A 14,720-nucleotide genomic window follows, 5' to 3' on the forward strand; every position below is an offset into this window, starting at 1 on the left:
ACTGTAGATTGGCGCTGATCTGGTTTTTTTTTTTTTTAATGTCACGGTGACTCTTAACGCACTACGTAACGATGTGTGTGCAGTCCGCCGACTAGGGGTACGGCAGGTGCCTCGCAAAAGAGTTTTTGGAATTCGGTCCCAGGGAACTTTCTTACCTGATCGTTGCTTACCGGCTCGTTTATTAGTACGGGAAGGTCGGTCCATCCACAGGCATGGCGTTGATGGGAAATCGCAAAGAATCCGTCGTTCAGTCTTTGCTGCGGGTTCTGTCTGGTGGAACCAAGTGGTTCTTCTCTTTGTGAGGACTCGGGGTCTCGGGTCATGTCACATGAGCGCATACAAGTTTATCTGCGTTCAGGATGCCACCGTGCTCCCGCCGGGCGGTGAGCCAGGCATCAGGTTTTGGGGGAAGGAAAATAAGACGTGGAGTCAGGTGCTTGTGAGAAATACGGCATCCAGAGCAGTGAGGACACAGGTGGTTTTCACGAGAACGGGGCAGCTTGCATGAGAACCACCTGTCACCTGTTTGATCAGAGCTGACCTTTGCAGGTGTCTCATGGCCAGCAGCCCCTATGGCCCGAGGGGCTCTCTGTCGGCCAGGGTGTGTGGGATGCTGGGGTTTGTTTCCAGAGCAGTTGGCTGTCTGCACAGCCGACCCAGAACATTTATGGCTTGTTGATAGGTTCTGGGGTCCTGGTTTCCCAGGTCTGTGTGCATTCCCTGGGCAAGGCTATGTTTACCGAGTTGGGGAGCACTGGCCTCCCAGGGCATGGTATGAGTCTTGGGGTCCCCAGGGCAGCTGCAGAGTTGGAAACAGGAGGAGGACTTAGCTAGTGTGTTCATCTTTCTGCAGACTGGCGTCGGGGAGCCGTGTGCAGAATCAGCAGGGTCCAGCCAGCCTTGGCCAGCTGAGGGCCCTTCGGAGGAGACGGTGGTCACGGAGGACATCCCGCCTTCCCCCAAGGGATGCCGTTCGGAGGACGTGAGTACTCGACGTCCACACGGCTGTGATGGGAGAGTCAGACGCTGGCTCCCCAAGGACACAGAGCTGAGAGCCTGCTTCCAAGGCTCTGGCTTTGGCGTGGGGGGCGGGGGCTCCTGCGTTCATGTAGATCATTGCGCAATTATACGTGGATCATTGCACAGTTTTGTGGGAGGGGCTTTCTGCATTCACGTGGATCATTGCACAGTTTTATGTGGGGGGGCTCCTGCGTTCACGTGCATCATTGCACCTGTGGGTACATCAGATGATTCTCCCCGACCAACACGGGCACGTCCTGACTCTGGGAACCTGAAAATGCTACCTTATCCGGATGAGGACCTCGTGATCAGATGATTCTGAGCAAGGCAGAGACAGAAGATGTGAGCTCCGCTGGCTTTGGAGGAACGTGGCCACAAGCCAAGGCCTCCGGTGTCTCTGGAAGCAGGAGAAAGCCAGGAAACAGACGCTGTGTGGGAGCCGCTGGAAGGAGCTCAAGGCTGCCCACACCTCGATCAGCCCGGAGATACTCGTGGGGGACATAATCCCAAAGGATTACGGGTAATCCCAAAGGACACCGGTGTTCCTAGACCCCATATCTCCAAGTGAATACATTGCGATAATATCCGGTGTTGAAAGATTTCTGGATTTCAGTCTTCACGTTGGAAGGCACTTTTATTCCCCTTAAGTTCTCTGTGCTGCACACGGCTTTGGGGAAGCTGTTTCTCAGTGGAAAGAAGCAATGTTTAATTGTTTTTAATGTGTATTTATTTTTGACAGAGCATGAGTGGGGGAGGGGCACAGAGAGAGGGAGACACAGAATCCGAAGCGGGCTCGGGGCTCTGAACCGTCAGCACAGAGCCCGACGCGGGGCTCGAACCCACGAACCGTGAGATCATGACCTGAGTCGAAGTCGGACACCTCACCGACCGAGCCACCCCCAGGCGCCTCAGTGAAAAAGCGATGTTTAAAGTTTAGCGGACATTTTTGTGTAAGGCACTCTACAGTTTGTTGCACCTCCATGCCTCCGTGCCTCAGGCTTCCCAGACATCTCCAAACGGCGGGTGCCTGCGATGAGTAACCAGTGTGTGCAGATTGCGGAGGAAGGAGTCTAGAACCATCCACCTGGAGGTAGAACTTGGGTTCGCATTCAAGTGCTCAGGCAGAAGGGATCTTCCAGACGTGCAGAGGCAGGAAGGGAAGACATCCGACTTGTCTGCTGAAATGTGTCATTAGGGCCAGGGAGGGGTCACCTCTGAGGATCCCAGTGGCTCGATTCTCTGATGATGACCTTGTGTCTCTACAAGCGATGAAGTCCTCACACTTTTAAAAGGACGGGACGCATCGGGAAATTCCAGCCCTGAAACCAGTATTATGCTCTGTGTTAACCAACTAGAACTTAAAGAACTTGAAAGAAAAAACACCAAAGGAACTCGTGCCTTTGCTGTATCCGAAGTGCTTTATTTTGGAATTCATTACACAGCATCACTGCCACCTACCGGCCATGTATTGAATTATTGACTCTGGGTCTTTGATCTGGGGAGCTGGAACCCAGTCGAAAAACAAAAAATTATTTTTATAAATTCCTATAAATGTATAAGAGCTGGGTCCTGACCTTGGGATCCCGATGGAAGACAGGAGCCTTTGTAAATATGGCAACCAGTACTGACAACTAGGTATCCGTTTTCAAAAGTTACAGCCGGAGGTCTAATTTTCTTCCCATGTACATTGATGTATTAGGCAAATATATTTGCCATTTATTATTTTCTCAGTCATGTGTTTTGTCCTCCAGTATCTTGGGTGGGGAAATGTTCTGAGTGAAAAGACAAGGAATGCCGTTTATTTTTTTGAAGTTATTGGTTGTTTTTATTGTTTGTAGAACATCCTCCTCCCTCCCACCCTCCCTCCCTCCCTCCCTTCAAGCTGAGGGATAACATATGTGTAAAAAATGACCCACGTGATAAGTATATACCTTGATGCATTTTCAGAGTGAAAAAAATTCTAAATAGCCACAATCTGGACCTGAAAATTCACCCCAAAAGACCCCTTTCACCTTCCCGGTCACTAGAAAATGCTACCCTGACCTTGGCCCACCATTACCACTTACTTGTGAGTGCTCTTGAGCTCCTTATAAATGGGATCCTGCAGTATGTTCTTTCTAGTCTGGTCTCCTTCACGCGACATATTTATGAGATCCTTCCGTCTTGCAGAGTGAGTCAGTAGTTCGTTTATTCTGTGGGTTGCATGGTGTCAAATTGTAGGAGGACACGATATATTGATTCTAGCGTTGATGGATACTACCGTTTGGGCGACACAGATAACGCTGCTGGGAACAACGTTGTGCGTGCCTGGTGTTGCCCTTGCACACGCGTTTTTGGTGAGGTGATACTTAGGGGCGGGGTCGTTAGATCAAAGGGTAGGCTTTTATGTACCCTTTTGCGTTAGTAGATTCTGCCAAGGATTTGGCAAGTGGCGGCACCCCTAGTGGGAGTCCTGGTGGCTTCACCTCGTCAACAACCTTCCAGAGTGCCAGTGAGCACGTGGGGCGTCTCCTTGTGGTTTTAGTGTGCATGTATCAGATGAAGCTGAATTAACATGAGCCAGTTTTTGGATGCTTATCAAGCTGTGACGCTTTTGGCAATGCTCGTTCAAATATCTTGAACATTTTTTTTTCCTCCAGGGTCTCCTGTTTTAAAGTTAGTCTTAACAATGTGTATATATTCCAGATACAAGCTCTTTTCCAGTAGTACGGTAAATACTTTCTCCTACTCTGTTACCTTTTCAGTCCCCAAATGGCATCCTTTGATGCCCAGAAATTCCTAGTTTAGCCAGGTTTTAGTATTTCCTTTATGTAGAGTCTGTTTTATTCACCGTTCAGGAAAATCTGTCCCAAAACTAAGGTGATGAAGACGTTGCATGTCTTACAGAATTTGTATTGTGTCTTCTTTTTATATGTAAGTATATAATCCACCTGCAATGGATGTTGGGTAAGGAATGGGCTTGGGGTCAACATTCATTACTCTTACACGTGGATCTAGAATGAACTCAGCACAGGTTAACAACAAAACTGTTATTTCTTCGCTGCTTTGTCACGTTGCCTTTGCCATCATTCCTGTGCCCATTTGTGGATGGATCTGTTTTCCGATTCTATATTCTTTTGTGTTATCTTTCCCTTCCTTGCACCAGTAACATAATGCCATGATGACCATGGCTTTAAAATAAGTCTTATTACTGGTCATACAAGTACCTCAACTTTTTTCTTCTTTCCCTGCCTCTTCTAAATTTCCCTGTGAATATTAGGATCAGCTTTACAGTGTCTTGGAAAACAAACACACAAAAAAGTCTTCTGGAATTTCAGCTGTGATTGCACTGAACCTACAGATCACTTTTAGAAGGACTGATATCTCCAAAGTGTTGAGCCCTCCATTCTGTGGACATAGTATATTTCTAGGTAGATCTTCTTTATTTTATGTCAATATGTTAAATTGTTTGGTAGGGATCTTGGATACATTGTACTAGACTTATTCCTCGTTTTTGGTGTGTTTTGAGGCTACTATAAATGGTATCATTGTAAAAACTAATTTTCTTACTACTTGATGAGGGTGTATAGAAATACGTTTGAGTTTTGAAATCCAGCTACCTTGCTAAATTTTTACACACGAACAGATTCTGCCTCGATTCTTTGGGTCAGTCGACATGCAAAATCACATCATCTGCAAGTGAAAAACTGTATAGTAATTTCTTAAAATGTCATCCATACATGTACTATGTACCTTCATTTTAGGCCGTATTTTACTGGATGTGGAATTCTCCCCTGGCAGGTAGTTTCACAAGGGCACCCTAAAAATGTTGTTTCTTAGTCTTCTGACCTCCACGATCTCTTAGCAAGTCCGTCTTCCAGCATCCTGTTTCTGCACTTGAGGGCAATTTTCTCTTTTCTCTGGCTGCTTGTCGGATTTGTCTCTTGGGCTTCGGTTATCTGTTTCCTCACGATGGCTCTGGGTTGTTTATTCTTTGTGTTTGTCCTCCTTGGAGTTTGTAGCAGTCCTTGACCCTGTGTTCCTTCTGAGCATTCTGTCTTTCTCTGTTCTCCCTCTTTCTCTCCCTCCTTCTCCCCACTCACCTACTCTCTTGTTATTGTAATTAGATCTTTAGTATGCCTTTTTATGATGTTCCTTGTATCTGTGACTCACTTCTCTACATTTCCCTCCCATCTCGCTTTCCATGCTTCACTCTACTGGCCTGTTCTCCAGTTAACCGATCTTTTCTTTAGCTGTGTTTAATCAGTTGTTAAACCCACATCCTGGACACTTAACTGCAGTTACTGTGAGCTTTTTTTAAGTTTACTTATTTTGGGGGGGGCTGCAGAAAGAGAGGGGGAGAAAGAGAATCCCAAGCAGGCTCCACGCGGTCAGTGCACAGCCTGATGCGGGGCTTGAACCACGAACCATGAGATCATGACCTGAGCTGAAGCTGCATACTTAACAGACCGAGCCACCCAAGCGCCCCAGTTACTGTGTTTTTAATTCCAATAAACAGAAAATATTTAATAGGACAGTTTCTGGACTCCTTTGAGATTCTCTAATTTCCCCCTTTATTTCATTTAAAGTATTTTTTAGACTTGATTATTGATTATAGTGCGTGTCTGATAAGTCATATATGTGGATTTCATGTTCTTGTGGGGTTTTTAAAATTTTTTTTAACGTTTATTTATTTTTGAGACAAAGAGAGACAGAGCATGAAGGGGGAGGGGCAGAGAGAGAGGGAGACACAGAATCGGAAGCAGGCTCCAGGCTCTGAGCCATCAGCCCAGAGCCCGACACAGGGCTCGAACTCACGGACCGCGAGATCGTGACCTGAGCTGAAGTCGGACGCTCAACCGACTGAGCCACCCAGGCGCCCCATGTTCTTGTGGTTTGATTTTTTTCCCTCGTGCTTTTCATTCATTTGATCTTGTTTTGCTCTATGCTAGTTGATTTTGAATAGCCTTCAAGACATTCATTGTACATGGAAAAATTGCTGGGGTCATTGGAAGCTCTGAATCATATTATCCTCATCCAGAGAGCATTGTGTTTTGTTTTGTTTCATCTTTCCTGGCGGGAAGTCTTCATACAGGTGGTGTGCCCACACCCTATGAGGGGTTGAGCTGGTGTGAAATCGGGCTTCTGTGTTTGTAAGAGTCGCTGTTTCTGGCCCTCCTTTTAGTGTGGTCCCATGTGAAAGCCTGTGGTGTTCCGAGGGTCCCTCTTGGATGCCTCATCATTTATGGGTCCTCAGCCTCATGGCACTGCTAAAATGTCTGCCCAGATTCTTCTCGACAGCCTCTTGGTTGCCTCAAGGGGAGATAAAATGCCAGGTGTATTTATAATATTCATCTTACAAGCTCAGCCCAGTCCACCTGCGTGATTTTCGCAGTGTTTTTGCACAGAGAATTGGGCACATACTCGGCGTTCTCTAGTCGCTGTGGCTGACTGATGAGCTTAGTCTTGCAGAAGCCTTCAGAGCATTTATGGCCCCCAGCCTGTGGGTGCAAGCTTGCTTCCCGATTGTGAATTGGTCAGGCTTGCCGGGTAACAAACATCCCCAAATGAGGAAAACTCTGTGCCCATGTCCTAGTCAACTGTGGTGACAAAGATATGTGTGGCTCCATGCAGTCATCGAGGGGTCCAGGATCCTCCTCTTATTCCGGTCCAGCGTCTTCTAGGACATCCCTTCTCTGCCGTGACTCCCTGAGGGACAATTAGGATCTCCTGTCGTAGCCAGCCATTGAACACAATGCGTTATGCTGTCTCTCGTACACCTGGAATGATCTTGGCTGCATACCATCCTTGGAAGAAGTGAGAAGATAGTCACTCAAATCACTTTCGGTCGGGGTTTGTTTTCTGGTGGAACCCCAGTTGAAATAGGCTTCACCTGACCTGGGAGTGGAGAGGTTAAGGAATGTGTATTCCGCCTTGCTCTAGGTGAGTCACATTAGATCTCATGCGTGTGGGTGAGAAGTCCTTGTGTGGCTCCACCTAGGGGCAAGGAGGCTGGGACGCGTGAGCCCGAGACTGAGGAGTAGACACAGGCATCGGTGAGCCCGGCAGCGTCTGTCCCACACGTCTTCCTTAACGGGCTGCCCTTGTATCATGGATGCAGAAAAAAAGAGATTGGGTGTTTTCAGATACCTGCAGGAGGGCTGACCTAATTTTCTTTTCTTTCTTTCTTTGTAACAGACGATAGGGTGGCCTGAACTTGAGACTTCCGCTGGAGTGAGGTGTGACCCATTATCACCACCCTCCCCCCAATGTGCAGACTCCACAGAGACCCAGACCACCTCGGTACACCTCATTTATACTCCTTACGCACATCTGTGTCTCCTAGTGTTGTTTTCTCAATGTGTCTGTGTCTGTCAATACCAAAGATTCCCCATGCTTTTCTTCTTCGTCCCATGACCTTTCTGAATGGTTTACTTCACCTCAAATACGTTGTGTGGTGACTAGTCTATAAAGGACCTGGTCATCTGTTCAGATTTTTTTTTTTTTTTCTCCTCCATCTTTCTGTTTCCTGTCGGCCATTTGGCCACTCCATTTTCCTTTAGGAAGCATTAGAAATGACAAAGGTGTAACATCACCATGACATATATTCTCCCATACATATATTTTTTTAAATAAAAAAATTTGGTACGATTTTGGACCCATGTTTAATATCAGTATTGAAGGATGAGGAGTCCTACCCCTGTTTTTTTTCTAAATTTGCCCTCGTGAATCTGGGCTGTCATTTGCTTGCATCATCAGAAGATTGAACCCAGAGGCTGCTATGCTGCCCGAGAGGCGAGCTTAGTAAAATGCTTCTGTGGGTATTTGGTATAACCTGTAGTCAACCCTTGGATGGCACAGGGTTGCACCACGTGGGTCCACTTGTACACGGATTTTTTCAGTAAATGCAGTACGGTACCATAAATGTATTTTCTCTTCCTTAACGATTGTCTTAATCACATTTGCTTTTCTCCAGCTTACATTTTGTAAGAATACAGTATATAATACATAGAACATGCAAAAGAAAAACGTGTTACTTGACTTTTTATATTATTGGTAAGGTTTTCGGTCACTGGTTGACTAGTAGTAGTTACCTTTTGGGGGAGTCCACGGTTATCCGTGGATTTTCGACTGTGTGCAGGTCAATGCCCCTAGCCCCGTGTTGCTCGGGGGTGAACTATAATTGAATCCCTGTGTGAAAAATTAGCTTTGGCACATCCCATAAGAACTTGCGGCATCTTGTGTTGTGCAAGAAACGGTGGGTGTCAGGGGAGAAGGTGGGGAGTGGTGGAGCCCACATTTCTAGACTTTGCAGAAGAGGCCATTTAGCACAATGTGTGCCTTTGATTTTATTTTCCCCTGGCAAAGATTCTCTGTCCTCGTGGCTAAGGCTGTAGTTGTCCTGAAGCCGTCCGCAGACTAATGATGGCCTGGTTGTGTTTCTAGCGGCCTGCGGATAAAGCAGAAAGTGGCCCGTCTGTGGAAGCCGTGGAACCGAGCCAGGAGCCCCCTGTGGATGTCACCGGGGACCCCAGTCCTCAGGATGCTCTGGAGGTGGTACCCTCATTGTCTTGTCCGGCACTCCTGGTGGATGCCGTCCGCCGTGTTGAGGCCAGCCATATTCACGCACCAACCGCTACCTCAATTTCCAGCCTGACTTTCTGGCAATAAGACTCCACCAGCCTCTTTGGTGCTTTTGATCCGCGTCCTTGTCCTTTGCAGCGCTTGCCTGGGTTGCTTGTGGTCGCTTTCTTTTCCATCCTTAACCACGATGGCCTTTCTCTCTTTTAAACGCCGTTCTGCAAAAGTTCATTGACCATCGGGGGCTTGGCTGTTTTTCTGTATGGCGAGCGTGGGGACGAATGCTGAGGGAGCCATTGTCTCAAAGGAAGCGGATAAAAGCAGAAAAATCTGGGGGTGAGCCTTCTGATCCAAATGGCCCATGTACTGCTTTCCTTCCTCTTCCAGAACGTTCTGTTCTTAAATTTTCTTCTTTCTGTGCGTATATTTAGTGAAAGCAATTGCTAATTTTTTTTTTTTCTAACAGCCATTGAATGACACCTTTTGGTCTTTAAGGAGTAGTTAATACGGCTCTAGAGCTGGGCGTTGAGCCTCTAATGATCATATTGAACGTGTTCCTGAGTACGTTTGAGCAGCCGTAGCCGAACACGATACGCCGTGGGGCTGACGCACAGGGTACACTTCTTCCTCAAAGTTGTGCAAGGCGGAAGTCCAGGATGGAAGTGCGACCCGCTTCCTGGTTCATGGACGTCTGTCTTCTTGCTGTGCTCTCACACAGCGGAAGGGACGAGGGAGCCCTCTGGGGTCCCTTTTATAAGGCCACTCGTCGCATTCATGGGGACTCCACCCTTATGACCTGACCACCTCCCAAAGGCCCCGCGTCTTCATACCCTCCTATTGGGGGTTGATAGGAATTTGGGGGAACAAAGATATCTAGTTCATAGCAATATGTGGAATCTGGCTGACCATATAATACGGAGGACAGTCGGCACAAAGCCTTTACTAGCCGTCAGCGGTGGAGAAAACGTGAACGCCCTGTCTCCCTCTACGTGAAGGTAGTAAATGCCAAATACGCTACGTTCAACTTCATTCTAGAGCGGTTGGTGATGGCGTCTCTTCAGTTCTGCTGGGCAGGATGTGGAATGTGAGCCTATTCAGCTCCGGGAGTACGGCTTTGAAGCTCCGTGATGCAGACGAATAGTGTTTAGAGGGTAACGTGGTTTGGGAGTGCTGCTCGGAGGACCTTATGTAACAGCTCAGCCGGGTGGTGGGTTTGGGACCGTAGGTGAGTTCACTACCTTCTCTGAGCAGGGAATGGGGGTGGAAATTAGACCTAGGAGTGGTCTGCAAGAGTCTGTGATTAGTGCCTGGCTTCACTGGGGCGCATTCACTTTCTCGGACGATGCTCAGTATCTTGTATCATTCCGTGTGTCACAGAATTGGGGCTTTCTGGTTTTCTCAGATACGCACCTTCTCTGGTTATCACGGGTGATGCAGTCAGCACACCGTTTTGTGCTGGCGTAGTGTGACATGTGTGCTATGGGTCCTGTTATTTCCAGAAAGCTTTAGTTCCCAGAGATGCGCCGGGACCAAATCCAAGGGCTCACAGAGAAAAGAAGGTATTCTGGAAAAGACCTTTTTTTTTCTTTCCCACTCTTGCTGTTTCCTTGACCAGTAGGATGGCCTGAACACGACACACGGGGACAAGGGCAGAAAACAGGACGTTTTCGGTACAAACTCTTTAAAAACCCGGTTGCAAATGGAGTACAGAGTACCATAGCCCACTGACATCGAAATCCTCTTTTTTTATAAAATATTTATTTATTTTGAGAGAGACAGAGACAGTGCAAGCAGGAGAGGGGCGGGGAGAGAATCCCAAGCAGCCTCTGCGCTGTCAGCCCAGAGCCCGACTTGGGAGCTCAAACTCACGACCGGGGAGATCATGACCTGAGCTGAGATCAACAGTTGGACACTTAACAGACCGAACCACCCAGGCCCCCCCAGCGGCATCTAAATTCGAATTTAGCCATCTGGCATCTAATATCATCCCGTTGACACATAGTGTCTGGGGAATACCCGAGTCACCTTTAGCGTCTGTGTGTGTGTGTGTGTGTGTGTGTGTGTGTGTGTGTATTATTACCACATGCATATTTGTAGACATCTTTTCTAATTCTTGGTAAGAAATTTTCAAAGCAAACATATTTGCTAGTTTTGTTGACCCATTTGAGTGCCACACAAAAGGGGTGTGTGTGTATGTGTTTGCACACGTGTGTATCTATATGTTGTCTCAGTTTTTTGCTTTAAGAAGGTAGAACCCCTACCGTTTGCAAGCAGAAAACCACTGGGATTATTATTTCGATGGCTTTGCCAGGCCGTCCAAACTACTACAGGCTTTATTCACATATGGTGAACATCCTCTTGATTTCACGTAGTTTGATTATATACAAGTGATTCAAAACATTGAGGTTTGGGGCGGGTAGAAGCCTTAAATCAGGACAGGTGTGTGTCTCAAAAGGTTCAGTGGCTAGAAATTGAAACACCTCTTACGAAAAAGTAAACCCAAGTACAATGATACTTTATAAGACTTCACAAAACGTGGCCAGCAAAACCATCTTCTTCTAAGAGTATGGTGTGAAACGCAGCACGTATTTGGTTCCAAAGAGCGGAGAGTCATTTGTAGAACCAGTCGCTGAAGCGGACGGCATGTTGTGCCGCTGATGGCTCCAAAGACCGCCTCCTGTCTCTTTGTCTTCCCCAGGTTGACCTGGCCGTCTCCGTTTTCGAGATTTCCATCGAAGAGAAGGTCAAGGCCCCGAGTCCTGAGGAGGAAAGGAGACACTGGGAGGAGGGACGCATCGATTACATGGGGAAGGACGCGTTCGCCCGCATCCAGGAGAAGCTGGACCGGTTTCTGCAGTAACCTGACCGGTTGTGTTGCTCCGTGTGTGGTTATAGACGGTGCTGTTGCATGGTCCCGTTGCCTGGACATCTCCTTCCGGCCCTTCAGAGGGAACAGGTGTTCAACTATGTGCCTCTATTTAGGGCTGACCAGCCTGAGTGCCTCAAAAAAATAACGTAGACCATCCAAAACCCAGCTTGAAGCCCTCCCCGCCGCCCCCGCCGATCCAAGCTCTCCATGCCTTCTTGGCTGCCCCCCACTTTCAGCAGATGGGAGCGGCAATAAACTTCTGGTAGACCCTTATTCGTGCTCCCTGGTCTTGCCCCAAGGAGCTCCGAGATGCTGCCTTGGGCAGGTGCTACCGTATCTGTCCTATGTAGCGTTAGACGTCACTGCGCGTTGTCTTCTGCCCCGAAGCTAATGACACCGGTATACCCGTTCAGGAACCCTCGAGGATGGAAAGTCCTTTCCTTGAGGATTAGGTAGACGTTCAGGCATCTTGAGGGTGAGTCTCACGTAGACTTTGCAGAGCGCGTCTGAGAAACACCGCAGCTGTTTCTCTTCTGGAAAACCCAACTGGACCGCCACGTGCCATTGACTGACGCCCAATTTGGGAGACGCTGGAGATGATGTGGAAGGAAGATTCTAGCCGGCTTGCGGCAGGGAGCGTCATCTCAGTTTGGAAGAACCAAGGGTTTAGTCCAGGTGGTTCTGGCGACACCTTGCTCATGCTAAGAGAATCTCCAGAGGTTCTTGTCCTTGTTTAGAGGCAGATCCATTTGTGGTGTGTCCCACGTGACTGCTCGTTGCCGGATATCACTACCTCAGCCTGAATAACGGGTCAAGTCAGCACGTTTCCAAACCATTTCAACACCGCTGTTTTGGGGACAGTTCTCAGTTTTTTTGAGACTGGAAGCTTTCTTCCAGGAGAAATCCTCATCTTCAGAAGTGTCCTAATTTTGTGAATCCATGCCGCGTGTTGGAACAGCTCACAGGGTCGCTGCTTGTGGCCGCCACGATCATAATTAACGACGGGCATCGCTGAGCTAAAGAGAGGTAAATGTGACGTTTTAAAAGTTAGAATGGTTTCTCTTGCACGTACTGTGGAGCATCGAAGGGTCTGGTAGACCGCTTTGGACCACGTGGTGATGGTTATGTCATAACCCGGTGGGTGTGTCTGGCCAGAGTTTCCATCCTGTCAAGCAGGTGAGCCCTTGGCTAGCGGAATCTGGGCGCGTCCGTGACATCAGTTGTGGTGACAGCTTTTGCACGATGTGAGTGACGAAGGGTTTGCTTCCTTCAGCTCTGGGAGGCAGTCTTGGCTGACATCACACACATGATGCTTCCGCGGCTAATTGAAGATAGCCATTGGGATATAGCCTTAGAGGGACTGGGTTGGGACAGTACTCAGCCGTCCGAGTAACACGGTACCGTTATTCTGGGGAAAGACTGGTGCTGTGTGCTGTGGTGTTGGGTTACAAAGAACAGGAGCCCAAGTCTGACATACTTCAGGAGGAGCCCAGATGATGAATATTTGAGTCTGGTGTAGCTTCTGTGGGGAAGAGAACTCCTGTTTCTGGACAGTGGTTCATTGGCTTAAGATACACGCTCGACGAAGACTTCTGTTAGGCATTCTGGTCTGCTCACGCATTTCAATTAAAAATTTAAAACAGCAATATGGTGTCCCTTCTGGTGTGTGTGTGCGCGTGTTGTGAGCAGCAGAATAATATTTTATATGTAACAGCGGGAAGGGATGTGGTTGCCTTTGTGCTGTACCAATTTAAGTCACCAATTTTGGTTTTTTTTTTTTTTTTTTTTTTTTTCAGAATTGCTAGTAGCAGTAAAATGCATATAACTATTTACTTCTCAGTGTGTGAAATTCCCTAAGGTCTCTCTATGGAAGCTGCCCATTTTCCTAGCATTGCTTCTCAATGTCACATATTCATTAATTTATTCAGTTTATCCATCCGTCCATCCACGGACCCATGCATCCACCCACCCATTCACCTACCAATCCATCCATCCATCCATCCATCCACTCATCTGCCCATCGATCCATCCATCCACCCACCCATCCATCCATCTACCCACCTACCCATCCATCCATCCATCCATCCATCCACCCACCCACCCATCCATCCATCTACCCACCTACCCATCCATCCATCCATCCATCCACCCACCCATTCACCCATCCATCCATCCCCCCATCCACCCACCCACCTTTCCTTCCTTCCTTCCTTCCTTCCTTCCTTCCTCTCTCCCTCCCTCCCTCCCTCCCTCCTTCCCCCCTTCCTTCCTTCCTGGTTATTAAGTTCTCTGTATGGCAGGCACTGTGGCATGTGCTTATTCAATAAATGAGAAGTTCAAAAACATTCGGAGACTTCTACAAAACATCCACGTAAGAGGTATAATACAATGTATACCTGAATAAAGCCAGTGCCCGAATCTGTGCTATGTAATGTCGGGACTACACAATTGTATACGCTGAGACCCCAAGAGATGTGATGTGACCTATACCATCACAAGTATTTTGGTACTTAGAAGGAGCGTTGGCTGTGTGTGTGTGTGTGTGTGTGTGTGTGTGTGTTTACATTTTATGGTTCTATTATTACGGAGTTGTATTCATTTGGAAATGCTTCCCTCCCACCAGTGGCTTATCTCTTCTTTTGTTCATCTCTTTGAAGCACTCGGGCTTTGAATTTTGCTAAACGCTCAGGCTTTAGGTGTCTTATCTAAAACATCTCTTCTAAGGGAAGACGATAAAGATCTTCCCTTGAGTTTTTTGGTTTTTTTTTTTCCTGAAGGTTTGGCAGATTTCTCTTTCACATGTGGGTCTCTGGCGGATTTGAGAGTCCATTCTTCTGTTGAGAGATGAAGTGTCTAAATGTCTAAATGTGTGGACGCCCCATTGGCTGTTTACAGGCAGAGCTTGCACAAAGGTGAGGGGGAGGGACGGCCAGCCCTGGGGGTTCAGCAAAGAGCCTCATTTGCTGTGTCTGCAGACTGAGCAGCTGGGCGTGTGGGAGCAAACATTCGAGGGAGAGGTGTGTCTGGCCTCCGGGGCACTGACTTAATCCACAGCCGGTCTAACCGGTTAGGCCAGTGGCCAAGGTTTCACTGTAAGTCAACGGACAGGAACCTAGGAGATTAAGATGGGGTCTGTTCTGTCTCTCCAGGGCCCCAACCCCCACCGGAGGGCATTCCGCGGATCTCCAGTCCTGGGGCTGGGGGCCACCCCCTTCCGCTGAGGGTCGGTGGGCGGCTCCCTTCCCCGGGGGGTCTTTCCCCGCGTCCCTCC

At 48.0% G+C, this 14,720-nt stretch overlaps 1 protein-coding gene across 3 annotated transcripts in view; it reads left to right on the forward strand.

Annotated features, from left to right (window-relative positions):
- GYG2 (glycogenin 2) overlaps positions 1-13,095 on the forward strand; it is a 30,804-nt gene extending 17,709 nt beyond the window's left edge. For 2 of the 3 annotated variants that reach the window (XM_047075850.1, XM_047075851.1), the window contains exons 8-11: positions 854-982; positions 7,198-7,302; positions 8,446-8,553; positions 11,279-13,095. In XM_047075850.1, coding sequence (XP_046931806.1) covers positions 854-982; positions 7,198-7,302; positions 8,446-8,553; positions 11,279-11,440 — 504 coding nt within the window. In that variant the 3' untranslated portion in view covers positions 11,441-13,095. The remainder of the gene's footprint in view (positions 1-853; positions 983-7,197; positions 7,303-8,445; positions 8,554-11,278) is intronic. The other variant, XM_047075852.1, reaches the window with a different exon arrangement.
- Positions 13,096-14,720: the final 1,625 nt, after the last annotated feature.

Source organism: Lynx rufus, unplaced genomic scaffold (genome assembly GCF_022079265.1).
Source record: "Lynx rufus isolate CCGP_SWC_20201006 ecotype Redwood Valley unplaced genomic scaffold, mLynRuf1.p SCAF_14, whole genome shotgun sequence".
Taxonomy (NCBI): Eukaryota; Metazoa; Chordata; class Mammalia; order Carnivora; family Felidae; genus Lynx; species Lynx rufus.